Here is a 17,340-nt window from a genome sequence, read left to right as displayed (position 1 = left end):
CACTGAAGATAAACTCCTTGCTGATCTTAAACACCCATCAGTAACTATTGTTTCCCTTTTAAAGCTCTGTCTCAAAATTAGCATGCAGTGAGCTTCAAGTTTAGAATGCTCTGCTTATATTTTTGTATATTTAAATGTAAATATACATGATGTATTTAGATACAACAGATATGGTTTTCTTGGGTAAGCATAAGCAATTCTAGATTTCTGTGCACTGGCATAAAGGCTCACTCTGGGATCCATGCCAATATTAATGCATTCAAATTAGAATTTCAGAGTGGAGGAAAGTAAAAAACATATTATCACCTCAATGTTCAAAAAGAACTGGCACATTTTAATCAAAAGTCTGGTGATTTTTGGTAAGTCTAACATGCTGGACTGGTACAACACCACTGAAGACAGCAAGTATGTAATGCTCATAAAGAAGGGGAAAAAAGATTGGATAATCCTGACCTTAATAGTATGCAAAGCTTTAGTACAAATTTTGAAAGTGAGAATACAGCATGGAGGTAAATGTAATAATATGCTGCATAGATATACTAAAAGTAGTTTGCATTACATGAAGCTTTCTTCCTTAAGCATCAGGCTGAATGTTACTGACAGATGTGCTCAAAGACCCATTTTGGGACTATCCTGTTCAGTATTTTTTAACTGCAATCTTAAAGGATAGGAAAAATGTTTAAGTTGGCTGATCAAGAAAAAAGAGTTGGCTGATCAAGAAAAATCAAGAAGGGACAAGATGCCACAGCACCAAGTCAAGTACTCATGATTTCCCCGTAGAGTCATCAGCCATTTCTAAGTGAGCTGTCCAGTGCATTAGTCGGTCATACACTAGGCAGCTGCAAAAAGGGCTAGGGAACATTAGAGCATAACCACAGACGTTTCCAAGAGAAACAAGAAGATAGTCATGACACTGTACAAGCCATGAAAATATCTCAATGTGAATTCTAAATATAGCTATATATGTCATCAATCTCTGTCAAAAAGAGGAAGATGAATTCAAACTGAAATTTGTTCCAAGATACATTAATATAACCAGGCACAAACGAAAACCTGCCATACCAGAGGGAAACAGAACTTTGTTTAGTCTAACAAACTAAAAGAGGGATATGAGAACACTATAAAAACAGCAGGTGAGAGAATAGGGGACAACACTCATGAGAGATGACAGCACTTAAACTGTGAAACAAATGAGTATGAACAGTCAGAGAGAAACTAATGTGGGAAACCAAGTTTCTAACCTGAACTGCTGGACCCTGACACATGGAGCATAAAAACCTTCCTAGATTTAATATGGCATTGGCTTAGTTTTTAAGAGGCATTATTGCCTATAGTTGCCAGTAAGAGCAGACAACAGAACTCAGTTACTTCATGCGTTCCCATGTAATGAAAAGTAATAGCTATATGGCCATATACAAAAGAATTAATGCACCAAATTGGAAGAAGCTGAAGGCCTGTCCCTTATGGGAATAACAAACAATGCTCTAAATATCCCCAAAGCTTCTACCAGAGCTTTTTTGTTTGTTTTTAAAAAAAGTATTCCCATATTCTGAAGACAAGTTAAAAAACTGTTTGCATTAGCAAGTCTTTATACCTAGTTGTAAAGTTGTGGGATGGCAGAGCAGCCTGTTCACTTACAGAACAAATGATCAATGTCAAAAGGGTCTGAACCGTACTTTGAAATGACATTTTACCAATTACTTGTTTTCTAATTTATTTGATCTAAACATTATCTTCCCATAGAGTAGTATTTATTCTGTGCAATACCATTATAATCAGGTAAACTTATACGAATACGTCGAATTCATTTAAAAAGAGCTGATGAGAAAAGTCTTAATTTCAGCTTCATTCTCCTACCTACAAGCTAGGATGCTGCAAGTCACTATTTATATTTTAAAAACAAAGGCTGAATTCCTCATAGCTATTAAGAGAAACACATTGGAGGCTTTCAAGTTGCCTTCAGTAACTGATCTATTCTTAAGCTGTTAGTAATTAATGACTTCACCATTTCCCTAACCATTAAGCATTATAGAAGTGGACAGTGATGAAGAAAAAATTATGAGGCTTTTTTAAACAATGTGTAAGATTAACTACTTATAAGACGAACTGTGTCAACCTGATGTCTTCAATTTCATCTGTAGTGCCTGGTTTTTACTTAGAAAGTCTTGCCATTTGGTTAGACTATTAAAAAACAGACCAGAAAAATGTATAGGCAATCATTAAAGTGCCAACACGTAAAGACTATGCATCTTCCAGATATTTCTTCTTTAACCTTAATAAGAGTTTTTGAAACACAAATTTTGTGTGCTAGAAACAAGCATGGTAATGATGCTCCTGCATTATAAGCAGCTTTTTTTGTTAGCTGAGCGTGTAACAGATCTGGTGCTTTTAATCGTTCATCAGGGAGTGACTAGTAACTGGACAGAGATGAATAAACCAACAACAATGATGACAGATGAATAATAAACTAATGGTCACTAATGGACTGCACCTGTGCTCATCTTTCATTGTACATCTCCTGATCTGCCAAACTTCTGCAGCACCCTATTTGGGGACTTTTCTAATCTCTTATGAACCGTGCTGACCCAACTATAACCATATGGCCTAAGGCAATTGCTTTCACACAGCAATACGCCTGGTTAACTAATAGCTGTATTTCCTGAATGAGAGGCTTGGTGGACGTGGTATGGGACAGGAGAGTGATAATCTAGGAAAAAAAAGCATAAAATAAGATAGAAGAGAGTGGAAAAAAGCAGAAATGGCTAAACCACCATAATAAGGAGATCGGGATGAACTATGCTCATCTAGGAGTCTTCCTTTTAACAATATTACCCTTTCACTTTTGCTCCAAAGATTTAATCCATTTTAAAGAAGTAGGGGTTTAGTATTTCTCTTGTATTTAAGCTATTACATGGAACAATTTTGCTTAGTCAGCACACTGTAAATATGCGAAGTCTTTCAGAAAGATTCCTGACAACAAGGCACTTGAGAATTACAGACGAGCATGAAAGAATCTGTGCATCCAGGAAGAGGAGAAGTGGGATTACAGATGTCATTATTTGCTTCACTCCAATTGCTAAAAGATAAACAACCCATATTTCAGAACTACTAGTCTCCCACACTTGCCAGACTTGTGTTGTAGAAGAAGCAAGTATGTACATGAGTTTCATTTCTTGGCTTTTCATAAGCATTCTGTCTGTCCTTCAAAAGCCCAGTTAAAAAATGGTGATAAACATTCAGGTTTTCTTTCTTTATTTTTTAACTAATATGTGGCATAAATTGATTTGTAATGTATACTTCTTCCCCTCTTCCAGTTCACACTTTGCTTGAGAAGCAGCAGAAACTGCTCTGCATAAATTTAAAACTAAATGTAGATACTAAGTTTCAAACGCAACTTACCTGCCAAAATTGGCTGGCAAAAACTCAAGAAAAGCATCATTCAGGTACAGCTGCGTTAGGTTTAACAGTTGGGAAAATCCATCTGGAAGCCTATATAAAAATAAAATAATGTAGTGCCTTTGTTTCAATTATATTCAGGGCATTAAGTCATATTTTCTTAAACAACAGTATAGCATTGAAGTCCTACATATTGATAACTTTAAAATCAAGGTGGTAACAAAATTTCTAAAAAAATGCACTAGATACTTGCTCTCTGTAAGATTAGTGTCAAAATTATTTTTAAGTGTTGAGGACAATACCTACAGGCAATAAAAACTACAAACAACAAATGTAGTCTTGCTATGTATTTGTGATCTCCTGACACCTAATGTGGAGGAGACATTCATTAGAGACAATAAGATAAATTAAAACCTACGCAACACCTTTTTTTCCCTAGAAGAGTTACATTGCGCAAAGTTTGTATCTCTGGCAGCGCTACTTCTGGCAAATTAGTTTTGTCACTACAGAAGCTGACTGGGAAATCTACTTATATAAATTAGGTTTGAAAAACAGTGGTACAGGCTGTAGGGTAGAATTAATTATTGTTATTAAGAATGAAAACTCTTGGCATATTTCTCTATGTTCACAGAGAAGTGATGGACTTAAAGCTGAGAAAGCAACATGGTTTAATGCAGGATTGCCCTCATAACCTATTAACTTGGGCAAAATACTTTAATGACATAGCTATACTGTATCACAGTCAGGTTAATGAAGATACTTCTCAGGTAACTCTGCCCCTTGCCTCCAAGGGTTGGTGCATGTCTGGGGCAAGTTAAGAGTCTCAGCAGTGTTTGCACAAAATATAAAACACAAAAAAAATGACAAACTTACTTTGAAATTGGATTTACGCTGGCCTCAACAATTGTCAAGACTTTACAGTTTTTTATATTTTCTGGAAACTCCTGTATGCCTGCAAGATACAGGAAGAGGTAGGGAAACAGTCTTCAATTATTAGACTCCATCACAGGCATAAAAACGATGCACATAAAACCACTAGCCATAAAAACTTTAATTCATTTAGCAACCAGTGAACTGGTTCTCTGATTTTTTCATTTTAGATAGTTTTCATTAAGGAAATACTCTTATTCAATATCAGTTCTTTTACTATTCTATTCCTAAAGCATTTTGTAGTGCAGCTTAGCAGGCAGCTCACCAAGCAGCATTATAGAGACACAGTATACTATCAATTCCCGCTGCTCATTACCAAATATTAAAGTACTTGTACTTTGTAACGTACTTAAGATCAGGCCCTCAGTCCCAATATTTTTTTTTTATAAAGGCATTCATACACACAAAAGAACAAAGTTTCCAACAGGATCTGTTTGTCAAATGCATGGCTTGTATGACATCCAGATGAAATGGTAAGGCTTCAAATCTTAAAGTATGTTTACAGCATTCACGGTTCTGAATAGGTATCCCAAACATGACATATGCTTGCTGTTAGCTTCAGATTATTTGTAGAGAAGGACAAAAACACTGCAGACACACTTACATCTGAAAATTAAAACAAAAAGGAATCTCCTCTTTTTCCAAGGTTATCTCCAGAAACACCAGAGTGAATTTGCAACCCTCACATCTGCCAATTTGTACTTGTGAGAAACTGACAGAACAAGCCTTGAAAACGGAAGACAGGTATCCACCATGTCAGTATGAAATCACTACTGAATCACTCTACTGCCCAAGACTTCCCCATCAATTTTTACTATACCATAAAATCAAATAAACTATGGTTATCACAACTGCAGTTGCTTTTGTAATATATCACTACATTGTTCTTATACGTGGGGACATGTGTTTTTATTTTAAATAAACTTGTCCTAAGTATAACCACCATTCATACTGCAATCCTTCCACTTGGATTAAGAATACACTATTTTTTCAAGAAAAATCCATACGCTAGTAAAATAAAATTAAAACCAACTGTTTTTTCAGGTGACAGAAATCTTGGCTCTTTGTCTTTCAATTAATGCATGCAATTGTGTCTGCTTCTAGAGTGCTTTATCACGTGTGTGGAGAGGGCAGCCTGAACCCAGGGAATAAGACCACTAAGAAGAAACTGTACTCTGTGGATGCTCACTTTTAGGCTAGTGAAAGTGTGAAATTTCATGCTGCTCCAAGCAACATTAACTCTCTTACAATCCAGCTGCAGAGAGGAAGACAAGGGCAGTGTGTCTTGTCACTCAGATTGGCAGGTGAGACTTGGTTATGTCTCTCTCCATATATCTGTTCTGAGAATATTGAAGCAGAAAAAACATGGTGAAGCATGAACTGCTAAGTAATGTTTTTACCTACATAAGAAATTACACAATTTCTGATGCAAACATAGAGTTTGGTTCTTTGTTTGTGCAATAGCAAGATTGACCTGGTATATTAGGACTTAAGAGATGGCAATACTACTGAAAAGTAGTCACAAAACACATACTTTTACACTGAGTCAATTGGTGATGTTAAGTGGCAAAGTCACCATGCTGACTTTTCCATAAATTCAACTTAAGTAGAAACATCATTTCTGTCAAAGTAGACTTTTAGGTCCTTCTTGGCAGGAACTTGTTTGTCATACTAAACGGTTGAAACTATTAGTTTTGACTTATACCAGGTGCTGTACTCTTATTGAGAGATGAAGGGCAGGAAAAGCACACTAAGCCACACATTTAATCCAGGTGTTAAATACCTGAAAGTATCACAGATCCTCTTGGGAAATAGCTTGTTGAACTTGAGAACAGTAAAATATAGAAGCAGAGGGGAGCAGGAGGAATTGAACCATCAACTGCAATATAGGCCAAGATTTCTGACACTTCTGGTTTACTACCATGCATGTTCATGTATATGCACACATGTGTAAATAAAAATGTAGCTTTATATACATGGCTTCAGCCATGGGTAGTTTACTGGGGCTGTGAGTGGAGTTGAAGCAGAAGATGACAACAAGGGATATGGATTCAATTCACTTGATCACTCTCACAGTTCAAAATCAAAACTAAAAAGGTAATAGTTATAATGTAATGAAGCTTCATTGCTGGAAATCAGTGATATTTTCAAGTCCAAAGATAGGTTTAAATAAAGATTAGAAAAATACCATAGAAAGACTAGAAAGGTACCTTACCCAGTGCTGTCATATAATCTTTGTATTAAGAGAAACACATTTCGAAGAAATTTAAATATACATGATCTGAATTCCAGTTGCAGCAAGAAGCCTCTTTCACCGAACAAGAATATCCAAATATACAGATGAAAGGCATCTAACATGATAATGCATCCCAAGCCATGGCAGACGAACAAAAATCTAGCACATAAGAGACTTGTACAGATGAAGTTATGGATGATTTGTTTGAAGTGGTCTTCTATTGTCTAAAAAGTACATCAAGACCTCTTTATTGCTGATAATATAACTTTACCTTTTTAAAATAAGTGTCTACATTAACCAGAGTAAACCACTGCTAAGCTCTTCCTTGGAGACAGAGTTGTATTTCAGACTCACTCTGTGCCATTAGTTTTGCTATTTGAATCATATTGATAGATTCTCTAAGCTTAGTATGACCATCTTTCAGAAAAACTACTGGCCTTGTCTTGGTCTTTGGATGAAAGATTGCTCTGGTTCAACACGTTAAACCCCATGTTTTTAATATTAGTTTCTACTGCCTGTGTCAAGAATTCATTGAAGCACAGAAGACTTACATCTGTGATAACAACCTAGAAAATGAAACACACAGCACATCTGCTAGAGAGGAGAATGTCAATGTAAACTTAGTTTCAAAATAACAGCCAAACAAAATATTAGCTATCCAAATACAGACATCTTAAATCAGCATGCTTTTGTACATGATCAGAAGACTCTACAGTAGTCTCCTGTTTGATTATGCCTTGGGCAAGAGGCAGCAGCAGTTTTAACAACAAATTAACAACGGGAAATCAACTGATAAGAGAAAGCTAACCATGAAGAAGCCCATGAATCTAATTTTGCTTCTTCTTAGAGCCAGGATTGGTACAATACACACCATCTTTACCAACCTCACTCAAGACTTCAGTGTGGATAAATGGCAGCCATCATTCAAAAGAGCAGCAAACTGGGAATGACAGCATGAAATATACCTAACGTTTGTAGTACACATTCAGAAGACAGTAAAAAATTAGGAGACTGCTCCTCTCTACCATGTGATAAGAAGTTGCATTTACTAACTGGCTGCTATACAACAACCTTCAGACATTCACTTTTCCTCAGCTGTATTCCTCCTGCATGCTAGAAACATGCAGTTACTGTTGGATTAGTATTCCTTCAGTCTTCCTACCAAGAAAGCAAATTCAAAAAAGCAAGTAAAAAAGAAGAGTAAGAAAGAAGGCAGAGACACCCTGGAAAAAGATATGAGAGAAGGACAAAGGGCTGTAAAGAGCACCTTACAAGAGGATCTCTTCCTTGTTTCTCTGCTTTCCATCTATCCTTAGTGTCCTGGATCTTCTTCCCTGTTAAGGAAGCTCAGCAAACCTCAAGAGTCTTTGTGACCACATCTTTCCGCACTCCTTTTGTAACACTGTGCTAATTAATCCATTTGATATCCAACCCCACCCTGCATAAGCACCTGATCAAATGAGCACTGCAAATTAAGATCCACCTTCCTTGCTAAATCCGGTTTTTCTTTGGGGTTTTTTAGTGCTTCCTTTATACACTGATATTCAAGGATTATAGAAGACAGTGCAATATATTACTTCAGGGTTATCTAGCCTGTTGTAGACTTATCCCACTTCCCTTGAAAAACATCATATGGGCAGGTTCTTCATCCTGCTGTTTCCTGTTTTACATGACAACAACAATGTCGCTGATTTACACATTTACTGTTTTCCAAAAAAATACAAACCATCACACTTGTGGACTACGACCACTTGCCAAGCACAACAGGAGAAAATGCGATTTGCTGGTAATCTTTAATTCTATCCAGCAAATCCAAATTGAATTGAGAGCAAAGTTCTTTTTGTAGTGTAGTTTCCCACAGAAGTGAGATTTATGTAATAGCTTCTAGTATTTACTTGTCTGTTCCTTCCTGTTTTCCCAAATTTCAGGCACTTTTAAACTCACTGGCCAATTTCTACCAAAACCAACACTTTAAAAAAAAAAAGGGGGGGGGGGGGGGGGGGGGGGAGCGGGCAGCAGGCAGGGAACAGGCAGGAATGGAGGATTGTTAAGGAAAATTTGGCGGTAAGATAAAAAAAGAGTAATCTAAAATTCTTGTCTGGAGTAAGCCAATAGCAGAAAGCATTCAACATTCAGAACTTGCTTGGCAAAAACTCACCAGCTAACCAGCCTAACCTAGAGAGTGGTGTTTAATCATGATCCCAGACCAGCTGAGGCACATGCCCAAAGGGCATACCAAATCCCAAAAGGGATTTTGGGTCAATGGCCACAAATCTGAAGGTAATCAACCTCAGTCCTGGATCACATAACACAGCTGAAATACAGAATTTCGCCTGATCTCTAACTCCCAGGAGACCAATGATTGTTTTGGTACAGCTCGTCAGAGCAAATACACACAAATGTCTATCTGTTCAGACTGGATTAAGGTAGTTTTAAGTATAATTGGGGTCCCACTCACCATCTGGAGTTACACTGATCTCCTCCCCTACATAAGACAATCCTTTACTATCACCAAGGTTAGCATAACTTGCAGAACAAGAAAGAAAACTGGGACAACTTTTTTTCCTCCATCAGATAAGATTTTTTCACTCAGAGATACTGGCAATTCTGGATTTACAGAAAATTGTGCAAGTCATATGCGTGGCTGGCAGAATCCTTCACTACAATAGATGCCAGAGCTGACACCCCTGTATCAGCCCTACTGCAGATGGGGGCTTGCTCTGCTGTTCATATTCTAGCCACGTGATCATATTTTTCTTCACAATCAAATGCTAAAACTAGTATGGCCCAGACTTCAGTTATTGAAACCTTTACTGCTATACAGCAGTGGCAGTGCCTCCAAATCAAGTTCCACCTGTTCTCACACAGAAACGTTTTAAGCAGACTCCCCCCCACCCAACTGGGTCAATTCCTAAAAAGCACAGAGAAAGAAAATCAGTAACAAATCAGAGACCTGTGGAAGCCATATGGGTGATGTCCCCAAAGGAAAGAGTTTACAGCTAGATTCCTCAGTTTGTGGGGAACGTAAGAAAAAAAAAATTCTCTCCAAACAACAGGCACACTGAAAAGCCCTCTTGCTGCAAAATAAACTACAGCCTGCTGTACACCTGCCCCACACCTTTACAAGTACAGAGAACACAGAGACAAATATACAGGCTCAGTCTGCATGAATATGAAAGCAATCTTAATTATGTACATTATTCCCTCAGCTCATCTATTTATCCTGGTCTCAACATCCAGGCAAGCAGCTATTAGGTCCTGCCTGAAAGCAGCTCCACCATGAAAAGAGCAGCTTTTGTGGTTTTTTTCCACTCAGGCCTCTGCTACAACTGTCCTTGCAGACAATATGGATCAAACAAGGCAATCAAAATATTTTCAGAGCTAAAGAACACATGCCACAATGCTCCCAAAGTTTATGTAAAATCTGTTTGCAAAAGCTGAAATTTTAAACTGAATGCTTAAACTAAAGTATTGGTCACAGTCTGTATTCTTACATAATTTGATTTAATTTGGTATTTCTGCATACCCTCTGAATTAAAACCAGTACTTTTCATTATTAAAAGCAAGCAGTATGTTAGAGCCCAATGAATTCACTCCACAATGCTGACCTATCCAGCCTTCCTTTCAAACATTCATTCCTCTTTCCAAAATTCTTAGAGGATCCCTTGCTGCAGCTGCTTTCAGATCAACCAGAACCTCAGGTTTCCATGAGAAGCCTGACCAGGCTGTAGGGCAGCAGTAACACCTTCCTGCTCAGAGCTGGAGTTGCAGCTTGGCACAAGGTGTGCCTCACACAAGGTGGTACTCAGTACTCTAGTTGTTGCCAAGCAGTTTAGGAGCCTCTAGCTTATTTAGTTAAAACGTATACTAAAAAAATCAATCGTTTCAAGAGAAAGGGGCGACTACTGCAAATATACTTTTGTCTAGTTCTGCAAACAGATATCCCAAAGCTTTTGAAACATGTCACATCAGTTGCTCCTCTTGCATTCTCAGAGTGTCAGAATTGTAAAATTCCTTGCAACTTGGTTGCCCTTGTATATGAGCATTACAGAAGCCTGGGTTTCTGTCCGTCTCTTACTAAAGACAAAAATATAAAAGCTTGGAGACCTGGGGAAGAAATCTACCTTTCTCAAGTAGTAAAACTCAAAAAAATAAATCTGTCATGGATTTAACCTATCATTATTAAACTTGTTACGGATTTAATAAAACACCAATTTTAATATGTTTAATGTTTATGTTATGTTTAATACATTTATGTAGCTTTTCATTCTCTACTCTCTCCACTTTGTTTACGCAAAAAAGTTCACTCCTAGAAAAACTTTCGCTTTTGTCAAGGAAATCACTAATCTAAAACCCTTACAAAATGTTTACAGAATTCTGAAAACAAACTCCACTGGATTTCCTGATTTTTCTTTGAAGTGACTTTGCTTGACAACTATCTACTTATAGCTTAGTAAGCAGATTCACCTTTCCATCTTCACTTTACAAAGTCCTTTTCTCCAATTCTACATGCTCTGAAAGTTTTAAAGTTTCCTTTCCCATTTGTCCTCCCTTTAATAATGGTCGCTTGCAGGCTTGTAAGCTTTGACTATGCTGGGTGCCCCTTTCTTAAGTTTACACAATGAAAATAGAAGTTGAATCTTTATTTGGAGGACTGCTTGGAGGTTTTTTGTAAGGGAAAATAGATTAACATTTGTACAGTCCATGTAATGATTAATGCAAGAAAGTCAGTCAAGCTACAAATCTGACAGGAACAAGTTAAACAGTGTTTTCATTTAAAAAAACAGGTGGAAAAAAAATGAACCAGGAAATACTTCCATAACGAGATTTTTAAGCTTTTCTAATGAGTTTTAAAGAAAAATGTACGCTTATTGGTTGTGACAACTATTATAATATAATTAGATTTACAATAAAATACAGTATTGGCAATATATTTTGTGCTCATTTTGCTAATGAAGTGAGTACTTAACTACATACATTTATATAGTAATAAAATACTTACTCACAATGAAGACAAAAGGCTCTTTTGCAGAATAAGTGTCCACATGTGGAAAAAGCAGCAGCATTAAGATGTAAACTGCTTGTCTGAGTCAAGTTTAGTATTCCTAAAATTTTTGTTTTGAGACCAGTTGTGAGATTTGAAATTTTAAGTCCTTAATCTGCAAGCTAAAAACTTACACCAATTCTGTGAGGTTCAGACAGTAATGAATCCTATTTTCTACTGTATGTTAGCCTCCTGATCTGTTTAAATGGATAATGCCTCCTCATCACTTTCTCCAACAACAACAACTTGTGCTGCTAAATTATCAGAGCTGATGCAGGCAGAGAAAACAAGAAGACAGTTTAGTGGCGTTTGGGGGGTGGTGGTGGTGGGTTTTTTTAATTCCTTTTATACACATGTACTGGCACAGCTAGGATGGTCCAGCAAGCCCACAAGAGTCTTCCAAAGCCTTCATCCTCAAACTGTTTGGAAGAGCTTCAATATTTAGAGTAAGGTATCTCTAGGCCTGCTCTAGCTGTTCCTTACACAATGTAAAAGAGAAGGAGTGAGTAGCCAGACAGGTTCCTAAATGACTTTTCTTGGGGCAGGGGGAAGGATAGCCAATAATGCTGCTTCTTGAAGACATGCCTGACATACTAATTTACATAAACCTAAACATGCAAGGGCAGGGTAAAATTCCAAAATATAGAACACTAGGAAGGTTGTGGGCAGCAGTTTTGTTCATAAAACTGTCCTGGACAATCACCACGGTTCAGGTGGTTTTCAGCTATGCCTAATTCATGCCTGGAGTGTTGTTGAGTCCCCAGAGTAACCTGAAACTAAAGTGTAAGATAAACACGTAAAGCTGCTTTGCTTCCCCCCCCGCCCGCCATCCCCTACCACCTTGAGCTGCAAATTCTGTGTTGTCTATCCAGTCACTTTTGGTTGATACCTGATGACTGTCACTCAAAGCACATTGCTTTACAAAAATAAAGGTACATTTTGCCCTTACATGCAAATCCACACCTTAAAAAACCCGTAATTATTTCTATAACGCCTCTTCTGTGTTACAAAAATTTCTTTGAGTCAAGGAAGAGATTTGTATTGAACTTATTTCAGATACGTACGCTCAAATTCCACATTCAAGACCTTAGCTGCATTGAAATTCCATTCTGTTCACATTGTCTCTTGCACACAAAGATCATTTTATTCTGCAGAGACAGATCCTGTTCAATGTCTTTAATAAGAATATATTTAAGAAAAAATACTATAAACAGTTGAATAGAGAACTTTAAATGGAATAGCTGCCTACATTTAGGATAAATTTATGAGCTCTATAGGATTATATATTATAGTAAAGCTACAGACTCACGAGTCAGCAGCACATCAATTATCTTTTCTTTTATTTCACTACCATGGATGACATAAACCCCCTGCTCTCATCTGCCCTTCCCTGCCTCATCCCCATTTCCCCCCACCCAGTATAAGCAGAGAAATAGCAAATTTACAGCAAGTTATTTTTGTATTCAGGATCTTTCTCTCGTACTTCTCCCTACAGAAAATAAAACTTGGATCTGTCTCCCTATTAACTATGAAAAAACCATATTCCTAAATGCACCAGATGGGCAACATAAGACTAGATACTCTCCTGATTTCTCGTTCTTCAACTCCCCAACTTCTGGCACACTGCATACTAAAGCTAGTTTGCCAAATCAGCAGATGATTTTAAAACACTGAAGAAAACATATTTGATCTACATTTGCACCTGTTCTTTAAAATTACTTGAGATAATTTTATAGGCAGATATGCCTGGAGGCAGGGATTGAGGCGGTGGGGGTGTTTGTTTTCTTGGGTTTAGTTTGTGTATTTTTCCATGCAGATTCCTTGCAATACAGACTGACAAACTGGCATGTTTAAATTCACTGTAAGATCACAGTGAAAGAGAACCACTCCTTAATATCTAAGAGACTACTGAAGATACTCTTATTTCCAAAACACCATGTTTCTTCCAGTCTTGCTATTTAATCCTCCAAAGGCCTGAATAATATAGAAATTTAAAAATCAATCTTTTTCTTTCACCACGTACAAGCAGGGAAAAATATACCATCTCGCTGTTTCCCACTATACTAACTCCACAGGCACAGCGATTTCAAGCCCATTTCCCAGGCGTCCAGGAAAGCCTGATTTCCCTGGCAGTCACCACATCGTATGCTTCAGCCTTTCAAATCACTTGATTCTAGTAACCTGTAAAGCTAAGTCTTACGTCCATTTATATACACCATCATACACCGTACATGAATGCTCTCCCCTTCTTCAAAGAAGAGGTAAAAATATTTCCTTGACAGTCTTCCACATTGTCCTAGATGCAGGCTATGCCTGGCATCCCCGAGCCATGAGGAAATAATTGTCCCCTAAAGGTTAATAAACCATTAAAAAAAGACAGATTTAGGGGTGAAGAGCGGTGTTGTGCGTTTTTTTGGTGGGCATTTTGTGTTCCCCCCCCCCCCCATACAACTGTCAATAAATAAACATTTGATTATGCCTATGCCACAAACAGCTCAAAATCTTACAGGAAAATCCTATCATATTTCATGTACCAGGGCATCTGCACTCCATGATTTAAGTCCATCCACACTGGAAGAAAACACTTATGGTACATCAATACTACAAGAAAAATACAGGAACTATTACTTTCACTTGCCACAACCACAGGATTCTGAAAAACACACTCAATTCTTTTAGAATTTGGCATCTCTCATCATCCTGCACTAAGATTGGCGATTAATCTCCAGTAATTTTTTTTTTTTTTGATAAATTAGGTGCTTCCCACAAAGTTCACTGCATCCGCACTGTATTGTTTCAATATCTAACAAAGAAAAAGGACAAATCAGAGATTTTGATCAGTTTTGCTAGTCTTAGAAAACTAGTAAAACCCCTCATATTTGGTTCTATTATAGACACACATCAGAACAATTGTCCAAAGTGGGAAACTGAGCAGTAAACTCTTAACAAGAGAAAAGCAGACAAAAGGGAAGAGAATAGGCTTGCAGTTGTCAAGACAAAAATGTTCGATAGTTTTAACAGTGGATAGGTGTCCTGGTTTCAGCTGGGACAGAGTTAATTCTCTTTCTAGTAGCTGGATTTAGTATAAGAAGAACGTTGACAGCAAAAACTGAAAACATCAGTGTGTTAAGTAGTGTGTATACTAAGTCAAGGATTTTTCAGCTAGTAAGAAGGCTGGAGGGGCACAAGAAGTTGGGAGGGGACACAGACAGGACAGCTGGCCCAAACTGGCCAAAGGGGTATTCCGTACCATCTGACGTCATGTCCAGTATATAAAATCAGGGGAGTTGGCCTGGGGAGACAGATCGCTGCTCAGGAACTAACTGGGCATCAACCGGTCAGTGGTGAGCAATTGCATTGTGCATCACTTTTTTGTACATTTCAATCCTTTTATTATTATTATTATTGTCATTTTATTGTTGCTGTTATTATTATCATTATTAATTCCTTCCTTTCTGTTCTATTAAACTGTTCTTGTCTCAACCCAGGAGTTTTACCTTTTTCCTTCCGACTCTCTCCCCCATCCTCCTGGGTGGGGGCAAGTGAGTGAGCAGCTGTGTGGTGCTTAATTGCTGGCTGGGGTTAAACCATGACAATAGGGAAACAGAAAGGGAAAGGCACTTAAGCCAACAAACTGAAGTCTAAATAATACCAAATTTATTACAGAATAAACAGCACTATTTCTCACCTCACCCAACAGGGACCATGCTTTGTTTTTTGAGTTTTACAGAGCTTTCAGGAATAGTGGGAGACAAGATGCCCCAAGTAAACAAGTGCTTGACCTCAGGGCTATTTTTGATATGCAACACTAGGCAGAGAATTTATCCGAATTGTGATAAGATTGAGAACAGATGCACGATAATAGTTAAGCAAGCTTGTGCCCTGTCATCTCTGAAAGGTGTTAAAAACAAAACAAAACAACCCCTAGCAAACAGAGCTTCACAGTTTAATGGAATAGCATTTTCTTCAGCTATTGCCTCCTTAAATTCTTTATGTGCCTCAGAGGAACAAGTGCTCTTTCAGCAACTCTCTGAAGGCTTAGCCAGAGGTTACACCATTTTGGACAGACAAGTAACTCTCTAGCTGCTAGTGACCAGCTGCCTATTTACACACATAAACTAAGGAATTTGCCAGCACTAGAACTCAAATGTCCTTTTGCTGCTTTTAAGTTTAGTGCATTGAGAACTTGTGTTGGAAACAGTTAATCCTTTCAACAGTTCAGTCTAGGACAAAAAGATGATTCTCTCTCTGTTGTGTGTCACTATGAAAGTTTAAGGCCAGTGTTCTTTAAGAAAGACTATTAATCTACTTGTACCAGGAACAGAGCAGTGACAATCAGGTCAAGTTATCATACTAAATGCTGTATTCATTAAGCAGAAATAATAAAGTAACAGTTTAAGTATATTGGCTTGTCCACTGGCTACAATAGACAATCAAGGAGAATGCCAACTTGTCAACAACTAGAATATTCTTAATAAAGCAGAACTTACTTAACTTCATGGAGTCATAATTAGCTAGCTGTCCAATTAAAACAATTAATTTAATAAGATAAAATCCTTGGCATATTTTTGTAATTCTTATTTTCAAATATGATTTCAAGGAGAGGTCCTCTTACTTCACTCTGAATTAGTAAGACAAGACTATTGTACCCTCATCAGTTAGCAAGACTGACCTTTTTTTCTCTCAAATAAGCCACACAACGAAGCCTGATGACAATATAAGTTATTTCAATTTCCTCACAGTTGCACACATCTGCCAGCTTGCCAAAGCTGCACTGTTAATAAAAGCCCATGTATACAATACTTGGCTGACAATGTTTCATGATTTATAAAAGGCTGACTCACACAGAATGATAGATTTTTAACAAGTCAGACAAGTGAACCAGTCATTGCCCACAGATACTTTTCCCCATGCAACAGAGGTTACCATCCCCAGAGCAGGACAGCAAAGCAGGCAAGTCCTACAACAATTTTCAGACAGCTCATTAAAATAAACTGAAAACAATTTTCACATGCAACAAAATATAACAATAGAATCCAGAAAAAATTTATGAAGTCTTGTGCAAACTCTCTTCAGAATAGTGAAACATGAGGAAAGCCACTAAAAGTAGTAAGTTTGAGCATATGCGTTTTGAGAGAATGTAAAATTTTCAGTAATGAATCTCAAAGTACAAACCAATCAATTTGAGAGATACAATTAAATATCACAACCAGACCATAAAAGAGCATTTTTCATGTTAAGCAGTGATTTAGAGCAGTAATTTAAAATTTACTAGCTATGTAGCTTCTAGAAATTATACTTTCACTAGTATCTTTGTACAGTCAATGGTGATTTACCTTTTAGCTACCCCAATATAATAAGTGAAGTGACTTACCATTCTTGCTGACATCCAGTTCCCTGAGATTAATGAGATTTGCAATGGATGCTGGCAATGTGGTTAGATCATTGTCTGGCAAACTCAGCTTGTGCAGAGACTGACAGTTAAAAAGTTGCTATTGAAACAAAGAAAAAAGTGAATGCGACTTTCTCTTAGTTTCCTCTATATAGCTTTTGGTTTTAATCCCTTTAAACTTCTGACCTCGCAGCTTGAAGGCCAGACTATTTAGAGTCTTTGACTACAAAAACTTTATTTAACTAGTTTTATTCAAAATTGTCTAAGTTTACAATGCTTAGGAAAGCAAAGAACTACAAACAGTCACAAGCCAGCACCTATGCTTAACACTTCCTACAAATT

The 17,340-nt window shown here is 37.4% G+C and overlaps 1 protein-coding gene across 8 annotated transcripts in view; it reads right to left on the bottom strand.

Moving 5' to 3' along the window:
• ERBIN (erbb2 interacting protein) overlaps positions 1–17,340 on the bottom strand; it is a 127,342-nt gene that overhangs the window by 45,964 nt on the left and 64,038 nt on the right. For all 8 annotated transcript variants that reach the window (XM_075020886.1, XM_075020890.1, XM_075020892.1 and 5 more), the window contains 3 exons: positions 16,981–17,098; positions 4,270–4,348; positions 3,400–3,489 (listed from right to left, as the gene is read on the bottom strand). In XM_075020886.1, the coding sequence (XP_074876987.1) occupies positions 3,400–3,489; positions 4,270–4,348; positions 16,981–17,098 (287 nt within the window). The remainder of the gene's footprint in view (positions 1–3,399; positions 3,490–4,269; positions 4,349–16,980; positions 17,099–17,340) is intronic.

The sequence above is a fragment of the Buteo buteo genome, chromosome Z (assembly GCF_964188355.1).
Source record: "Buteo buteo chromosome Z, bButBut1.hap1.1, whole genome shotgun sequence".
In the NCBI taxonomy this organism is placed as follows: domain Eukaryota; kingdom Metazoa; phylum Chordata; class Aves; order Accipitriformes; family Accipitridae; genus Buteo; species Buteo buteo.
Note: the sequence above shows the minus strand (reverse complement) of the source record. Positions and strands in the feature narration are given on the sequence as shown.